At 39.1% G+C, this 19,798-nt stretch overlaps 1 protein-coding gene across 3 annotated transcripts in view; it reads right to left on the bottom strand.

The window, feature by feature from the left end:
- Positions 1-18,271, bottom strand: part of FKTN (fukutin) — a 29,332-nt gene extending 11,061 nt beyond the window's left edge. Inside the window, exons 1-8 of one of the 3 annotated variants that reach the window (XM_075826085.1) lie at positions 18,194-18,271; positions 16,975-17,161; positions 16,404-16,463; positions 14,629-14,832; positions 12,777-13,054; positions 9,220-9,352; positions 8,292-8,421; positions 6,402-6,535 (exon numbers count right to left, since the gene is read on the bottom strand). In XM_075826085.1, coding sequence (XP_075682200.1) covers positions 6,402-6,535; positions 8,292-8,421; positions 9,220-9,352; positions 12,777-13,054; positions 14,629-14,832; positions 16,404-16,463; positions 16,975-17,079 — 1,044 coding nt within the window. In that variant the 5' untranslated portion in view covers positions 17,080-17,161; positions 18,194-18,271. Of the gene's footprint in view, positions 1-6,401; positions 6,536-8,291; positions 8,422-9,219; positions 9,353-12,776; positions 13,055-14,628; positions 14,833-16,403; positions 16,464-16,974; positions 17,162-18,090 lie in introns of all 3 variants that reach the window. The other 2 variants (XM_075826078.1, XM_075826094.1) reach the window with 2 other exon arrangements.
- Positions 18,272-19,798: the final 1,527 nt, after the last annotated feature.

Here is a 19,798-nt window from a genome sequence, read left to right as displayed (position 1 = left end):
CGTGAAATGGAAACGGCGCCTGTAGCAGGAGAGGGAGATACGAGAGTTGAGTAAATGTTTTTTTCTTGGTCTTTTTTTAAGTGTGAACGTAGGAGTCTGGAGTCACTATCTACAGGTGGCACAGCGTTTGGCACCCTCTACAGGGGGCACTCTTTAGCAGGCACTCTGTTTGGCGCTTTATTTTCATGGGGCACAGCCTATGGCATGATTATCAGGAAGCACAGAGTGTGGCACCATCTACAGGGGGCACAGCATGTGGCACTGTCTACAGGTGGCACAGTGTGTGTGTTTGGTACTTTATTTGTATGGGGCACAGCGTGTGCATATGGCCCTTTATTTGTATGGAGCATAAATTGTGCCACTATTTTCGGGAGGCACAGCATGTAGCACTTTTTAGAAGCGTGGCACCATCTACAGGTGGCATAGCATGAGGCATCGTCTACAGATGGCACTGTCTAAAGGGGGCACAGCATGTGTGTTTGCTGCTTTATTTGTATGGGGCACAGTGTGTGCATGTGGCCCTTTATTTGGATGGATGGCAGAAGTGATGACGCTATTTTCAAGGGGCACAGCATGTACCACTCTTCAGCAGGCACAGTGTTTGGTGCCTTATTTTAATGGGGCACAGCGTGTGCCACTCTATGGGGCACTATGTGTGACACTTTTGTATTCGGGGTTACAGTGTGTGACACGATTATATTCAGGGGGCACAGAGTGTGTGCGCAGGGGAGGGTGGCACAGTTTTCCTAATCTGCCTAGAGCACCAAAATACATTGTTCCGACTCTGCTCACACTAGAGCGGGATTCACAGGTTGTGCTACAAAGAGATTGGAAAGCAGGATGCTCTCTTCTCCACGTGTGCTGTGTATGAGAGACATGATAGCAGATAGGCTAGCTCTGGGAAAACTGAGAATTAGAGGTAGAAACTGCAGAGGGGAAAATTGCTAAAAAATGCAGGATACAAGTCATATAATGGCCAGAAATGGTGGTATTCCTCATGTACACACATATAACAGCTTATTATGAAATGTTACCTGAAAGGTTAGGTATGCTTTAAAGTTTCAGATACAGTCTTATATTCTTAGCAGTTTTAGCAGCTTGAATCACAAAGGTACAAGCTATATGGTTACTGCAGCTTGTCCTTACGTGACAGATTGTCTTAAGAATTGGCAACCAGTTTTCTAATCTAGACAAATGCTACAAAAGTAGTAATCTATTTTAAAAAAAAAAGTAAATAAAGCAAAATATAAAAATGCTGGCACAATTAAAACACTAATGAAAAAAGAGAAAAAGAAAAAGATCCAGAAATATAACTAAGCACTCTTGGGTTCAATAAGAATAAATAATTATTTTATTTTTTAAATCCAGATAATACCGGCAAAGTTAAATTTGTACATAAATACACAAAAAACAATTTAAAAAGAGAATTCTCCTGGCCAGGAAAGAGAACACACAATAAACCTTCAAAACATAAGTGATATTGCCTGATGAATATATAGCATGATGTATATGTGTTACACGATTTTACAAAGAGATTTCCAAATGGAAAACCGCTGGACTGTGTTCACACTTGCGGTTTCCAAACATATATGTAATTTGTATCACAATATTGTCAAGATACCTATTTGGAGTAGCTGATAATGATATAAATAACGAGATTTTCTTCATATGCATATAATAAGACTTGACTCTCAAAATAGAAAAATAGCCTCACGAATTTAAAGAAATGTGGTTATAAACGTGCTTTTTTCTCTCATCAAGTGGATCAATAATTCCAATTCAAATCTGATGGTAATAGGAAGTCTTTTCACAGACCCTTGGGTCAAAGTATAGCCCTCAAGCAGTTGGACTTTGAAGCAAGATATAGGCTTATATTGGTTTTTACCTTCACCTCCGACATCCAGTAAGTGCCGGGAAGACCATGCAGGGAGGTAGTTAACTCCGGTGTAAGAAATGGCATATCTCCTCAAATGGGAAGTTCACCTGTGTGGCCACACATTTGGTTTCAAAGCATCCACATCTCCACCATTCCTTCCCTTGGCACTTTCCTCTATTGATCCATACAGGCAACAACCGTTGTACTCACGGAGGTAGGGGCCCAACAATGCAGGATCACACACTGATATTTCAGGTGAATTGAAGGCACTCCAAGAGGAACAGACCCAACTGGACAAGATCGCACACCGGCAGCCAGATAGGTAAAAATTCCAACGTATGTTCCTTTCCACGTGTGATCTTCAATACTGGACAGGTATTCTCTGGGCAGGGTTTGGACGTCACTACCCGCCCCGTTGATTAGAACAGCTGACGCGTTTCATCCCTGAACGGGATTTCTTCAGAGCAGTTTAACAAGTGCTGCCAAACACACTATATTTATAGTGTCCCAAATTCATTCATTGGTTCAATAATAAAAAACATAATGTTTCACACAAAGATATTATGGATATTATATATTTAAATCTTACATGAGATGCCGCAATGATATATATCTCTCAATTTCAATAGCAGGCAAAAATATTTTTATATTCAAACAGACAATTAGAATATCCAGAAAATCAAATTCATAAATATATTCAGTATTTATCAGGGGGAGGGCAATCAGTGGTGTGTCTCTACTTGATCAAAATAAGACCAATAGTTGAATTTTACATAGGAATATAATTACTACCTGAATTTTGTTTTTAATATTAATTCTTCCGTAAATACGGATAATTACTACTATCTAGACTTAGTAGTGGATTTATGGAGGAACGAATTTTTCTTCAATAAGGGATCCCCCCTTATATCATTTTGACACAAGATGAAATCTGTTCAATTCTTTAATATATATTATATGGGATATATCCAACCATACACATAAGCATATGAAATACAGATAATACTTCAGGGGAGGCAGGGAAGGAGAACCACTACCTGTTAAGGCATCAGGACCCGGGTCCCCACCACCCCCAAAGCAGAATCGATTTAAATACAATCAATATTAGTTTGATAATTTTACTACTGGATTACATCATATTAAACATATGCGTATATGAGACTATGGTAAATAATAGGAGCCATCGTGAAATTCCAAGGGGGGGCAGGAATGGGGATCCAGTGTCAATAAAACAATAGATCCCCAATTCCCACCACCCATAGAGAGCTAGATTCAACCTCCATCAATATAGAAGATTGCAGAAATTGAAAATTATGTTCATTCATTTGGTATTATTTATCCAATTGATTGATCAGTTCCATATTGTGAATGAAATTGCTCATAATCATACCACTGAAAACAGATTATAGTTGTATGGAGAATATGGTATCCAGATAAAAGACATATTAGGATTTTACTATCAGGTTTCCAAAAAATAAAAACCAGAAAATATATATATATTAAATCCAAAAGTTTCACAATCAATTTTCCTAGATCATTCTCCAGGGATAACATAATAAAGGTCCCATTCTTTAATCCAATATTCTTTTATCAAAGATTGTTTATATCCAACACTGGCTAACTTCAAAATACTGAGAGTTGAGGGAAACATAGGACAGCCTCTTAGCCCCCAACTGTTCAAAGAAACATATTAAATTTAATTTCATTATTTAGTCCCCTGGGATTCAAAGTTCTTAGTGTATAAATCCACATAGTTTCCTTCTGGAGGAGTATTCGGTTGAGATCACCTCCCCTTCTGTCTTGGAATAATTGATAAATCCCCATGAATTTTAGGCCAGTTGGTGATTGGGCATGGTATGTTTTAAAATGTGCAGCTAGAGGGTTAACCATTTCACCCTTGGTGATATCTCTAATATGTTCGCTGATGCGAACATGTAATTCTCGTTTCGTTTTCCCAATATATTGTTTCCCACATGGGCAGATAATGGAATAAACGACCATGGTTGAGCGGCAATTGATGAAATTATAGACTTTAAATTCCCTTTTGTGTTCACTATCCAGAAAAGTGTCTGATTTTAAAACGTACTTACAACATTTACAGGAGCCACACATAAACATTCCCTTTGGTCGTTTCTGTAGCCATTTCTCATTACTTGGGGTCCTTCTCTTGAACTCAGAACTCACCAACATATTCCTCAAGGTGGGGGCCTTTCTTGGAACCATACTCGGTACATTCCCCACTATTGAGTTAATTCTTTTGTCCAAAGTTAAATGTGGCCAGTTTTTGATCATCAGATTCCGAAGTATGTTCCAATGGGACCCATACCTTGAAATAAATCTGACTATTGTCAGTATTATCTTTTTTACCTCTCTTGAGAATTTCCTCTCTATTCTGCCTAGATGCTCTATTGTATCCTTTCTTGATCATTTTTTTGGGGTAACCCCTATCTTCAAAGCGAGATGATAAATCTTGTGCTTCGCTTTTACCAAATGAATGAACATAATTTTCAATTTCTGCAATCTTCTATATTGATGGAGGTTGAATCTAGCTCTCTATGGGTGGTGGGAATTGGGGATCTATTGTTTTATTGACACTGGATCCCCATTCCTGCCCCCCCTTGGAATTTCACGATGGCTCCTATTATTTACCATAGTCTCATATACGCATATGTTTAATATGATGTAATCCAGTAGTAAAATTATCAAACTAATATTGATTGTATTTAAATCGATTCTGCTTTGGGGGTGGTGGGGACCCGGGTCCTGATGCCTTAACAGGTAGTGGTTCTCCTTCCCTGCCTCCCCTGAAGTATTATCTGTATTTCATATGCTTATGTGTATGGTTGGATATATCCCATATAATATATATTAAAGAATTGAACAGATTTCATCTTGTGTCAAAATGATATAAGGGGGGATCCCTTATTGAAGAAAAATTCGTTCCTCCATAAATCCACTACTAAGTCTAGATAGTAGTAATTATCCGTATTTACGGAAGAATTAATATTAAAAACAAAATTCAGGTAATAATTATATTACTATGTAAAATTCAACTATTGGTCTTATTTTGATCAAGTAGAGACACACCACTGATTGCCCTCCCCCTGATAAATACTGAATATATTTATGAATTTGATTTTCTGGATATTCTAATTGTCTGTTTGAATATAAAAATATTTTTGCCTGCTATTGAAATTGAGAGATATATATCATTGCGGCATCTCATGTAAGATTTAAATATATAATATCCATAATATCTTTGTGTGAAACATTATGTTTTTTATTATTGAACCAATGAATGAATTTGGGACACTATAAATATAGTGTGTTTGGCAGCACTTGTTAAACTGCTCTGAAGAAATCCTGTTCAGGGATGAAACGCGTCAGCTGTTCTAATCAACGGGGCGGGTAGTGACGTCCAAACCCTGCCCAGAGAATACCTGTCCAGTATTGAAGATCACACGTGGAAAGGAACATACGTTGGAATTTTTACCTATCTGGCTGCCGGTGTGCGATCTTGTCCAGTTGGGTCTGTTCCTCTTGGAGTGCCTTCAATTCACCTGAAATATCAGTGTGTGATCCTGCATTGTTGGGCCCCTACCTCCGTGAGTACAACGGTTGTTGCCTGTATGGATCAATAGAGGAAAGTGCCAAGGGAAGGAATGGTGGAGATGTGGATGCTTTGAAACCAAATGTGTGGCCACACAGGTGAACTTCCCATTTGAGGAGATATGCCATTTCTTACACCGGAGTTAACTACCTCCCTGCATGGTCTTCCCGGCACTTACTGGATGTCGGAGGTGAAGGTAAAAACCAATATAAGCCTATATCTTGCTTCAAAGTCCAACTGCTTGAGGGCTATACTTTGACCCAAGGGTCTGTGAAAAGACTTCCTATTACCATCAGATTTGAATTGGAATTATTGATCCACTTGATGAGAGAAAAAAGCACGTTTATAACCACATTTCTTTAAATTCGTGAGGCTATTTTTCTATTTTGAGAGTCAAGTCTTATTATATGCATATGAAGAAAATCTCGTTATTTATATCATTATCAGCTACTCCAAATAGGTATCTTGACAATATTGTGATACAAATTACATATATGTTTGGAAACCGCAAGTGTGAACACAGTCCAGCGGTTTTCCATTTGGAAATCTCTTTGTAAAATCGTGTAACACATATACATCATGCTATATATTCATCAGGCAATATCACTTATGTTTTGAAGGTTTATTGTGTGTTCTCTTTCCTGGCCAGGAGAATTCTCTTTTTAAATTGTTTTTTGTGTATTTATGTACAAATTTAACTTTGCCGGTATTATCTGGATTTAAAAAATAAAATAATTATTTATTCTTATTGAACCCAAGAGTGCTTAGTTATATTTCTGGATCTTTTTCTTTTTCTCTTTTTTCATTTATCTATATCAGGAATGGCACCGTGCTATATTTTATTGCAATTTTGGGTTCGTTAGGTATGGTTTGCAATAACCACATCTTTTTTCTTTATACAATTAAAACACTAACCTTGCCAAATTTGTGCTTCAGTGGGAGGTCGGCCTTCTCAAATGCTGGAACTAGATCAGGCTTGTAGTTCTGTATAAAGATCCCTAAATCCACATCTTTGCTGTAAGGAATGACGTTGCACTGTCGATACCATCCTTAACAACAAAAGTAAAAAGTAAGGAATAATGATCTTCAGAATCTCTTGTATGCTCCCCTCCCAAATGCTAAAGATGATTACAACAGTTCAGTATAAAATCCCTAAAATTCAGGAGGTGCAAGTTTCTCTCTAAATCAGGGGTCTCAAATACGCAGCTCCAGAGGCTGTCATCTGTGGCCCAAGGGGCACCGTATGTCCCTCGGAAGAAGAGAGAGCAGGCCGAAGAAGGAGCGCAGTCCCTTTCACACGCTGCTGGATCGTTGGTGGTCGGTGAGCAATGGCCTCACAGCCAACTGTACATAGTGCAACAATCCCTGTAGATCGCTCTGTAAACAGGTTGGGGTGTGGGGGCGCGACAACCCCCCCCCCCCCCGCACTGTAGTTAACTCCATTGGGCTCTATCTAGGAGTGGAATCCCCAGCCAGAGCATTGCCGATGCTCTGGCCGAGAATTCCTCTGCTGGAGGAGCCCCTAAGCAGAGGAATCCTCGGCCAGAGCATCCACAACGCTCTGGTTGCAAATTCCACTTCTAGAGGGAGCCTCGATTGAGCTATCTACGTGTGTGTGTGTGTGTGTGTGTGTGTGTGTGTGTGTGTGTGGCGCCATCTAAAAAGGGGGTGTATATATATATATATATATATATATATATATATATATATATATATAGTAGAACAGGGGATAGGAGCAGCACTGTGTAAATGCCAAGAAAACGGTTGGTGCTAGCTTCAAAAATAAGCAGTGACGTGCTCCTCATGCATATATCCAAGAAACGAGACTGGAAGCAGCACTCAGCAAAAAATGTGAATTTATTCACCCAACACAGCTGTGTTGGGTGAATAAATTCAAATTTTTTGCTGATTGCTGCTTCCAGTCTCGTTTCTTGGATATATATATATATATATATATATATATATATATATATATATTAGTGTATTACATATATATGGGGATAGTGACTGCCTCCATTTATGATCTTGCACCTGTATACACTTTTTTTCATTTTGTTGGAGTGTGCTGGTCAAACTTTCTTGTTACACACACACTATATATATATATATATATATTTTATGATCACCATCATTTCTTTTAGTTCTTTTGCGACAACCAATGACCTGTTTTTCGTGGATATTTTTTGGATTGACAATTTTACAACTACAATAATGGAGATTAGATATCTAAAGTCTCTCAAATAATATATTTTGCTACCCCCCAACTTGACAAAAACAGCAAAAAGAACAGGACTCAATTAGCATAGAAAATTAAACTGTCTTCGATTAACCAGGAAAAAAAAAAAAAAAACACAACTCCATGCAAGAAAAAAAAAAAAAAACAGTCATGAAATTACTAATATATAGTTTCCTGCTAGTCGGCTGTGTTATATCAAGTCCAGAGTCAGCGCAGCGGTCTACGAGGAAATTTTAGAGCACTTCATGCTTCCCTCTGCTAACAAGCTTTATGGAGATGCCGATTTCATTTTCCAGCAGGACTTGGCACCTGCCCACACTGCCAAAAGCACCAATACCTGGTTTACTAACCACAGTATCACTGCGCTTGATTGGCCAGCAAACTCGCCTGACCTAAACCCTATAGAGAATCTATGGGGTATTGTCAAGAGGAAGATGAGACCCCAGACCCAACAATTTATACACACACACACACACACACACACACACTAATTAGAGTCCGCTTCCTGTTCTTTTTGCAGTTTGTGTCATGTTGGGGGGGGGTAGCAAAATATTAGATTATTGTATTACCTAAGCATGTCCCACTGCTGATCCAGAAACTCACACCCAGTGAGTCCAAAGTTGAAGCTGCCAGGTGTAACAGTGTTTTGGCTTTCTTTCTAAATTCAATGCCTTCCAGTGATGTGTCGTCAGGATAGAGCTAGGGGAAAATACAAAGCATTATACTTATTAAGCTTTGATTATTCATACAGTAGTCATTTATAGTCAAGATTACCCACTATACAGTTCCAAGTGCCACATTTGTGAGGACTACATACAGTACCAGGCAACTAGATGACAAGGACACTTGGAATATAGTCCAAGATAGTCCTGTGAGATAGTCTTCTAGGTCAGCAAATCATCATTGGTAAGAAAACTCCCAAAACGGTCCTGTGCTGTGTGTAAAAGATCTCGGGGTTATTTCCTCACTGCACAGTCACATGTTACACACACAATTTTGCCATCTGATTGTTCAGTGAGCAAATAACACAGACATTTGTACACGCAGCACAGTAAATCTGTGCAGGTACTGATCTACAAGGACCTTCTAGCCACGCCCCCTCCTATAAACAGAGCAGCAGCAAGAAGAGCAGATTCACCACCAGTAACCCCTGCCTTTTTACACCTCTGATGTCTGTGGCTGGCATTGTTATGGGGCACTGTGGCTGAAATCATATTGGTGAACTGTACCCAGGAAAAGTACAGTTAAAAAGGCAAAACACTTTTTCCCCTCTTATGCTACAAATTACGGGTGCGTCTTATGGTTCAGTGCGTCCTATAGTACGAAAAATACGTCAAGTGAAATGTCTCATTATGAATCTGATCCTGTTCAATAAAGCAAAATACTTGGAAAAGAAGCATTATTTACATTTATAGAACACAATCTCTTAATGCATGGAGAAAGGAAGTGAAAGGACTAGAGAATTTACTGTATATAGATGTAGTAAAGAAAACTGACCTTAAAAAAGGACCGAGCTTCTTTGTATCTGCACTCTAAAAACCTTGAATGTAAAACCTCAGATAAAAACTGCAAGGAGTCTCTTGGGATCTTCACCTTTAATCCGTCAACGGTAATTTGGACCAGATCAGCTCTTTAAAAAAAAAAAAAAAAAGTGTTGATAGGGCTCAAAAATTATGTAACCCCTTGCCTGCGCAGCCAGTTTCAGCCTCAATTTGCATTTTCCTAATTTTCAAATCCTCTGCTTCTAAAATGAAGAATGACACCACGCAAATTAGTAAATCGAGTTTATGTCCTCTTTATGTGGGCATCATTATTTTAATTATTATTTTTTTTAGGACGTTTTAAAAAAGGTATATAAATTTACTAGCAGTTTTTTACATTTTAAATAAAATTTGCAACACATTTTGTTAGGCACCACTTCTGTTTGAAGTGGCGTTGAGGGACCTATGTATTTTTATTAGAAACCCCTCATAAATCACCCCATTTTAAAAATAGCACCCTTAACGTATACAAAACAGCATTTAGGCCGGGTTCTCACGGGTCGGATATGCTGCGTAAAAATCACGCAGCATGTCCGGTCTGGAACCCGCAATACATTACGTCCAAAAAAATCACAACACATTGTGGTGCGATTTTTCTAACGGAATTTCCGCTACGGAAGAAAGCACTCATACTTACCCCCTCCGTCTTCTCTGCACATAGTCCGGCCTCCTACGATGACGTCGCAGGCCATGTGACGCTGCAGCCTGTGATTGGCTGCAGCAGTCACATGGGATGAAACCTCATCACAGGAAACCTGACTGCAGGAAGAAGGAGGGCGTGCAGGGTTTTTTTTTTTGTTTTTCGTCGTTGCGATTTTGAGGCGTAATCGCACGAATACGCTGCATATGTCGCAAAACACGTGGCTTTCTGTTGCGGGATTTGAATCCCCATTTAATTCAATGGGGAAAACCCACAACGGAAAATCAACTAAAACGCAGAATAATTTGATATGCTGCGGATATAAATTCCGCACCACAGGATTTATTAACGTTTGTGCTGCATATTTTTTACGCAGCGTGGGCATGAGATTTTCTCAATTTTATCTACTTTGCTGCTACTGTAAATGCTGCGGAATTTCAGCACAAAATCTCGTTGCGGAAATGGGAACCCGGCCTTAGGAAGTTTGTTAATAACCCCTTCAGGACTGAGCCTGTTTTGGCTTTGAGGACGAAGTAGATTTTTTCAAATCTGTCAGTTGTTACTTTATGTGGTAATAACTTTTGGAATGCTTTTACCTAACTAAGCGATTGAGATTGTTTTCTCAACACATTGTACTTTAGGTTAGTGGAAAAATTTGGTCGATAAATTCAGTATTTACTTGTGAAAAACACCAAAACGTAGAGAAAATTTGCAAAAATTAGCATTTTTCTAAATTTAAATGTATCTGCTTGTAAAACAGATAGTAATACCACACAAAATAGTTAATTTCAAAAAGATATTTTTTAGGGACCAGTTCAGAAGTGGCTTTGAGGGCCTTATATATTAGATAGACCCCATAATTTAACCCATTTTAAAAACTGCGCCCACAAAGTAGTCAAAACAGCATTCAGAAAGTTTTACAACCCTTTAGGCGTTTCACAGGAATTAAAGCAATGTAGAGGGGAAATTTGCAAATTTCATTTTTTTTTGTCGAAATTAGTTTGGTAAAACCTTCTGTGGTACAGAAAAAATTGTATCACAAAGAAACGCAACTCAATATTTATTTCCCAGATTCTGCAGTTTTTAGAAACACCCCACATGTGCCTAGTGTGGTAATGGACTGAAGCACCGGCCTAAGAAGCAAAGGAGCACCTGGTGGATTTTGTGGCCTCGTTATTTTAGAATATGTTTTAGGTGCCATGTCAGGTTTGAAGAGGTCTTGTGGTGCCAAAACAGTGGATACCCCCCAAAAGTGACCCCGTTTTGGAAACCACACCCCTCAAGAAATGTATCTAGGGGTATAGTTAGCATCTTGACCCCACAGGTCTTTTGCTATATTTTTTGAAGTTAGTCTGTGAAAATGAAAATTTTACAAGGAAGAATAAAAAGCACCCCAAAGTTTGTAAAGCAATTTCTCCCGGTTACGGCAACAATCCAAATGTGGTAATAAACGGCTGTTTGGAACCACACCATGGCTTAGAAGGTAAGGAGCGCAATTTGGCTTTTGGCGCTCAAATTTAGCTGAAATGGTTTTCTGGTGTCATGTATTTGCATTTGCATAGCCCTTGAGAGACCGAAACAGTGGAAACCACCCAAAAGTGACTCCATTAGGGAAACTATACCCCTTAAGGAATCTATCTAGGGGTATAGTGAGCATTTAGACCCCACAGGTCTTTTGCAGAATTTATTAGAATTAAGCCGTGAAAATTAATATCAACATGTTTTCCATTAAAATGTTAAATTTTTTCTTTTCACATGGGATAAAAGAGCAAAAGCACCCAAACATTTGTAACGCAATTTCTCCAGAGTACGGCTATACCCCACATGTGGTCATAAATGTTTTTTCATTAGAAATGAAGTAACCCTTTCCGGACTGATCCATTTTTTACTTTTTCATTTTCCCTTCCCCGCTTTCCAAGAGCCATAACTTTTTTATTTTTCCATCAATGGAACGGATGGTTTTTTTTTTTCCTGCGGGGGGAGTTGTAGTTTCTATTGACACCATTTAAAAGTACCATATAATGTAGTGGGAAACTGAAAAAAAAATTCTTTGCAGGCTGAAATTTAAAAAAAAACTGCGATTCCTTCATTGTTTTTTGGGTTTTGTTTTTACAACTTTCACGGTGTGGTAAAAACGACAACTTTATATTTTACTACTAAAACGATTTGTTAAATAAAAAAATTGTTTTGTTTCACCACATTCTGAGAGCAATAACTTTTTTTTATTTATTGGTCGATTGAGCGGTGTGAGGGCTTTATTTTTGCAGGATAAGCTGTGGTTTTTATTGGTACATACAACTTTCTAAGCACTTTTTTAAAAAAAAATATATATATTTTTTTTAGGACGACCAAAAAAACTGAGATTTTGGCATTTTAAACGCTTTATATTTTATAGCATTCACCGTGCAAGTTAAATAATGGTATATTGTAATAGTTCGATCTTTTACGGATGCAGCGATACCAATTTTGTTTATTTTTTTATATTACTTTAGAGAAAAACGTGTAAGGTTTTTTTTTTTTAAACTTTAAATATATATATCTATTTTTTTCACTAATATTTAAATTTTCTTTTTTTGTCTGTGTATATATGTGTATATTCATATATATAGTGTGTGTGTGTGTGTGTGTGTGTGCGCGCGCGTGTGCATACTCAGTAATGGCTCTTGAGAGCTAGAAACGCGTCAGAGGGGATTTTTAAAAATTCCACAAGGAGTGCTGATCTTTTCCTCCTGAATGTTGTTCCTATAGCGTGGAGATTGCGGTCCTCTTCGTGCACCTGGGAGGGTGAGCTGACATTTCTATTTTTATTTATTGGTATGTTCCTGTAACAGCAAATTCTATTCCTTAACTTCTCTAAATACTTACAGCCTTACCTACTATAGGAACCAGCATATCGACCAAACTGAAGCTTTCGAAAAGGTGCAAACTTTCGATCCATATTTCTCCTCAATCTTAATGGGCCGTGCCAAAGGTAGTTGCCACTCCTTTCATAAAAGACTACTAAATGTATTGTGTGAGTTGCCATCTTGAATATATAATGAAGAGGTATTTCTGTTCCTGAGAGATCATCCATCCCTTCTAGTCGTGGATCTCTTCCATCATATTTCTGCCATTGAAATCCCAATTTCTCCGCAGCTCGAAAAATGCTGCCCTATAATACATTCATTTTTTAGAAAGTATGTCATGAAAAAGCCAACCTCAGAATTAAAATAATGGATATTACAGAAATACGATGGTCACCACAAAATAAAATAGAACCATGCTTTTCTACACAACTGCTGCAAACAATTTATATAGTTATTTAGATTCTCATTCCTGTGGTGATTCATAAAAGGAATCATATAAAGTTGGGTGACAACCCATGTAGAAGCTATAATGGAAGGCATATTAATGGTCACACAGCCTCCCAAAAAAAAACCAGTTAAAAAAGGATTTAATTTAGTTACTTGATAAAGTAGAGCAGGTTGGTAGATCACTAGAATAAAAGTGACCGTGGCACTAGGACAGCGATGTGCCCATTCAATTCCCTCTCTCATAATCAAGTGCGAGAATTCTTATTCGGTTTACAGGGAATTCTGTATCTCACAACTTCTATGCAATTTAGGACTGCGTGAATTTATCGATTTTGGACTGCGTGAATTTTGCGATTTTGGACTGCGTGAATTTTGCGATTTGGGACTGCTTGAATTTTGCGATTTGGGACTGCTTGAATTTTGCGATTTGGGACTGCTTGAATTTTGAATATAGAGCAACAGACATAATCGGTCATAAAACAGCCTGTGTCTGCTGGCAGGAAAACCATGGGGGATTCTGCTCTGCCCTGGGAACTGTACGCTTTATAATAAGGGGTTGATATACAAAGTATATTGCATTATTTATCTTGTACTGGTCCTAAGTTACAGTCTGTATTATAGTCCAGAGCTGCATTCACAGTTCTGCTGGTTGTTAATGGACACAGTCAGCTTTAAAGTTTAGCTCCTATATCACAGTGGGACAGTTAGTTCTTCCTACCTCAGATTACAGTACAGTGGTTGGGGTAACAACTACTGTACATACACTTCTCAGAATATAAATTCTCAGAGCATGCTCTGTGCAGACACTAGGAGATTTCAGCTCTGAAGTCTGCAGAATCTTGAGTGATAAGTCAATGAAAATTCATAAATAATGTTATGCCATTTACAAAGATGTTCAACTTTTTATGTACAGCGATTCTAAAAGCGAACTGTAAAAGGGTGCGAATAGGTGTGAATGCAATTAAAGGGGTTATCCCATAACCAATGTTTATCACCTATCCACAGGCTCACGAGAACAGGCTTACCTTGCCATTCCCGGGAGCCCCATAGTAATGGAGCGGTAGTGCACATGCTTGGCCACCGCTCCATTCATTTCTATGGGGCTGCCGAAGATAGCCGAGTGGCAGCCCCATAGAAGTGAATAGAGCGGTGGTCGTGCATGCGTACTACTGCTCGATCCCTATGGGGCTCCCAGGAACGGCAAGGTAAGCCCGTTCTTGTGATCGGTAGGGGCCCCAGCGGTCGGACCCCCACCGACCAGATCTTCATCACCTATCCTGTGATAAACATGGATTATGGGAAAACCCCTTTAAAGAATACATTATGGAATTGCTGTTTTTCCTTCGAAGACTATTGACTTTCTCAAATTAAAGTAAACATGTTCTTGCATATTTTATTTTATTTACAATTTTGGCAAGATGCAAATACTTACTTTATGTTCCCATAACTTATCTAGTAATCCAAAAGTGGTGACGTCTCCTTGCTTGCAGAAAAATTTACATCCAGGTGGCAAACTGTCTGGCGAGCTTCTCAGCTGTTCTAAGTTCTTGCTTAAAAGTCCCAAAATGTGAGAGTCCACTAGAAAAACTGGTACATTGTGTTTGGAAACCAGACTTAAGAAAGCCTTAACCACCCGCTGTTTGGAAGATCAGATAAAAAAAAAAACAAAAAAACATTTTTACTTTCATTCACTTCAAAAAAGTTACAGTGCTAAGGATATGGTGTCTATTTGTATGGTAAACAGAAGTACCCACTAAATTACGAGTTAACCCGAATGACTAGCTAAATATTTTCATTTTAGTCTCTCTGACTTTCAGCAGCCATACCTTTTTTTATTGACGTTGCTATAGGAGACCTTGTTTTATGTGGGAAAACGGTTGTTTTTTTTTCCCTGCATAGTTTGGGGGTACAAATAAATTGCTATAGAAGTTATTTTTGGGGCGTAAATATAGGAAAATAAAATTTGGCCATTTTGATAATTGAGCGGGAGCATAGATTATTCTCATGTCCTATAGTATTATATGCAGGGGGACCAGATCTTCTCAAATAACAAGTTTCTCATTGACCATGATCCAGAATAGCTTTAGCTCACTAGTGATCTAGGCTAATCGTAGGAGTCTTCAATGCCACCGCTACTGTGATTGTAGCAGCCAGAAACGATAAATGCAACTCATTTTTGAGTGCGTTTGGGGAGATCAGGAACAGATTTTTAAATCCGTCATATATAATAATAAGAATAATTAAAGTGCTTTTCCATCGAGAGCTACATTTCGAATTCTGAAGGCTGTTTGGGGTATATTAACCCTGTGCTGACAGACTCCTAACACCTTAGTTTAGAACCTAGAACATCACAGAATGTCAGCAATACCTGCTCTATACAGACGCTGAACTAAAAATTGTAGCGCAGACATTGCGTAATTGTGAATATTGCTGTGGATGAAGATGGGGTACATGACATGAAGCAACTCAAGTTTAGTAACACAAGGAATTTGAAAAGCTGGAAACTAACAGTGGGGGTGATTTATTAATGTGTTTATACCAGTTTTCTGAAATGAATGCACTGAAAAACATAGAATTTAGACTTACTGCTATATTAATGAAACCCTCACACCATTTTTTCGAATATGTCTGCCTGTGTCACACCCTGCGAAATATATTTATCAAGTATTTTGACCTAGCGTTGTTTTAAGCCTGCACTATATTCTTCAACAGGGAGTGGGCCATGTTAACGAATATGACGTACACTACGCTAGTGTAATGGACTAGTTCACAGCTCAATAAATGAACCACCCAAAAAACATTTCTTTCTTGTTCTTTGACACAATGGGACGGGTTCACAATCATTGGCACAGCGCTTCACATTTCAGGTATACAACACAGATACCGAAACGCCTGCTTGGATCTACCATTGTTCACCATCAGTTTTCTGACTAAAAAAAGTCATGGCAAACTAATCAATCAGTTTAAAAAAAAAAAGCAAGAATAAGCCAGGTCCTTTTCTGACACAAATAAAATGTCTTGTGTCATTTTAGAGAGGCGTCCGTGCCAAAACTGGCTCAATTGCATTGAAAAGTCTCCCCTAACAAATAAAAAAAAAGATAAAAGGCACAGTTACTAAATTTGTATAAAAAAAAATCATACGTTATAAACCTACGCAGAGTATGAAAACTGAACAAGAGCCTTCAGTGACCCAAGATGTCTACTTACCCAATGTGTACTGTCTTGTGCTGACAAACTTCCTTTCAGCTTGGAGAAAGAAGGGCCATTCTAATCAAAACAAATAGGACAAAGAAATGAATGTAAAAATACAAGCACATCGTGGTGAACATAAAATTCGGCATAGCGGATATCACCTCTCCCTATAGAGGAGGTGAAGTCTGTGTCAATGTGCTGCCGAAAAAACGCAAACGCTTTTAGTGATGTCAATGGATTCCAGACTTCTAAACGGTTATAGCAATATTTTGGATAAGCCCCTCTTCAATCACATCTGCATTGCTTGGTTTCAAATCTATTGAAGTTTAAAAAAGGGCACTAAGGGTATATTCACACGTGGTGGATTTGTTGCAGCAATTTCTGCAACGGAAAATCCATTCAATACATCTGAATGTTTTTTTTTCTTCTGCAGAATGTACATGGATTTCGGCAAGCCACAGACATTATTGCCACGAATCCGCCGCATGTGAATATGCTACGCTAAACACATCTCATACTCTATACTCCATCGGATATCGCTACTATCTCATGGTATTGGATATGATAATCTATAATTAAATATTACCTTTGCAGTTATGTAGTATCGGTAGTAGTACAGCTGAAACAGAAGAAACAAGGTACTCGCGGCGGTCAGCGCAGCCAGCACCACGTTTCTGTTGACTCTCTGCATTATCCCGGACTCTCAGACATGTGACGGAGATTCCGATCAGCTGTGGGCATCTTTGCCAGGTTACATGGAGTATACAACCAAACTGTGAATATGCAACAACACGACGATTACTACGATCATGATATCAAGTACATACAGGAAGGAAAAGATACGTTAAACGTATAGCCGAGGCCACAAATGTAAACCACAATTTTGTTTAAAAAAAACGGAGTACGCATAAGGGGCAGCCCCCTTTATAGCTAAAGCAGATAGCCCCTTATGTTATACAACAAATTCTGCATGGAGTTTATCTGCACTTCGCAGCTCAGCTCTAACTTATTTCACGTGCTGTAAATTTGTTGCTGAAATATCTTCGGATATGCATAGAATGGGTTTTCAGTTATAGAAATTTCTGCAACAAATCCGCCACATGTGAACATAGCCTTACTGTGCACTGCTGCGTATGCATGGTCTCAAGCTGGAATATATATATAATATATTTCCTATAGTTGGACATCCCTTCCGGGGGAAGGGGACGACCTTCATCAGCCATGAAAGATGTGCGGTTACGTAAAGTACCCGTTTTATTACAGCCCCTTCCCCTCAGCTAGGAGTGTGGTGATCTGCTCAATGGGCTGGGGTTATTAGGGCATCTGATAGATCCTCGTATTTAAAAGAGGTATGGCTGCAATTCTGTATAGTTCCATTTATTAGAAATGAGTGATATAATCTGTACACCAGTCCCCCAGCATCGATCTCAGGGACTGGGACTATATACCTTGTGTTCTTATGGTCTGCTAGTACAACACAGCTCGTTTATAGGGATCAATGAGCATATTGCATATCAATGGCCGTAGCACAACATATAAAGTATAGTGCTTTTATTTTATTTATATATATATATATATATATATATATATATATATATATATATATATATATATATATAGATATATATACACACACACACAATCAATCAAATGCTACCCAGTGATACACAGTAATAATGCGTTAAATAGAGCATTGTATCACCTGCCCCCGTCCAGTCCTTTGCATCTGCCGCACAGAATTCTATGAAGTCGCTGCCATAAAGCAGAATAGTGTAAAGAGAACCACACTGCAGCTCTATACTCACTGTCACTTTAAGATAACGTTTTTGACTAGAGTGGTAAATCCTAGTGAGCTAAAGGACCTTTGATGATGTCATGACCATGTGATCAGTCACATGTGTGGGAGGAGTCAGGCTCTGTGATTGTGAGCAGAAAGTCTGCTGTAACGCTGCGTGCTGCTTAAGGGTATGTTCACACGGCAGCGTCCGTTACGGCTGAAATTACGGGGCTGTTTTCAGGAGAAAACAGCCCCGTAATTTCAGACGTCATGGCATGTTGAGGCGCTTTTTCGCTGCGTCAATTACGGACGTAAATGGAGCTCTTTTTCCATGGAGTCAAAGGAAAACGGCTCCATTTAACGTCTGAAGATGTGACAGGCACTTCTTTGACGCGGGCGTCTATTTACGCCTCGCCTTTTGACAGCGGCGCGTAAAAAAAATTACCGTCGGAACAGAACATCGTAAGACCCATTCAAATGAATGGGCAGATGTTTGCCGACGCTATAGAGCCGCATTTTCGGACGTAATTAGAGGCGGAAAACGCCCGCATTACATCCGTAAACGCCCGAATTACGTCCGTAAATAAGCTGTGTGAACATACCCTAAGGCTGGATACACACGAGGCCATTACGTCCGTAATTGACGGACGTAATTCGGCCGCAAGTCCCGGACCGAACACAGTGCAGGGAGCCGGGCTCCTAGCATCATACTTATGTACGACGCTAGGAGTCCCTGCCTCTCCGTGGAACTACTGTCCCGTACTGAAATCATGTTTTCAATTACTGACGTAATGACCTCGTGTGAATCCAGCCTAAGGGTATGTTCACACACCCTATTTACGGACGTAATTCGGGTATTTTCCGCCTCGATTTACGTCCGAAAATGCGGCTCAGTAGCGTCGGCAAACATCTGCCCATTCATTTGAATGGGTCTTACGATGTTCTGTTCCGACGGTCATTTTTTTTTACGCCCCGCTGTCAAAGAAGTGCCTGTCACTTCTTCGGACGTTAAATGGAGCCGTTTTCCATTGACTCCATGGAAAAACAGCTCAATTTACGTCTGTAATTGACGCAGCGAAAAAGCGCCTCAACATGCCATCACTGTAAACCAGACGAAAAAAAACAACTGCTATTTGTTGCTGGTTTTACCTCCCCATTGAATTCAATCGGGAAAACCCGCAGCAAATATGCAGCGATTACGCAAATGCAATTAACATGCTGCGGAATAAATTTCCGCACCGTAGGTCCACTTCTGAGCGATTTTTCCATTCCGTATTTACGCAGCGTGGATGGGATTTGTTCAATCTCATTCACTTTGCTGCTACTGTATTCTGCTGCGTTTTTTCCTTACGGGAAAAAAAAAATAATAATTCTGCTATGTGTGAACAACCCCTTTATGTGCATGGGACAGAGCTGCGTGTATCTGTATTATGCAAGTAACCGAGATGCGTGCATATAATTTGCATGCAGTAGAGTTGCCTGTGTATATATTGTGCACGGAGCAGATGGGGTGGGAAAAGATCTTTTGGCGCCCAAGGCAAACTCTAGCAAAATGCACAGCAACACCACAGTGCCTATAGAACAGTGCAGTGCACCCCTAAAGCCATGTTCACACAGCAGATTTATCAAGACG

The sequence above is a fragment of the Rhinoderma darwinii genome, chromosome 1 (genome assembly GCF_050947455.1).
Source record: "Rhinoderma darwinii isolate aRhiDar2 chromosome 1, aRhiDar2.hap1, whole genome shotgun sequence".
NCBI lineage: Eukaryota > Metazoa > Chordata > Amphibia > Anura > Rhinodermatidae > Rhinoderma > Rhinoderma darwinii.
This window is presented reverse-complemented; position numbering and strand designations above follow the sequence as displayed.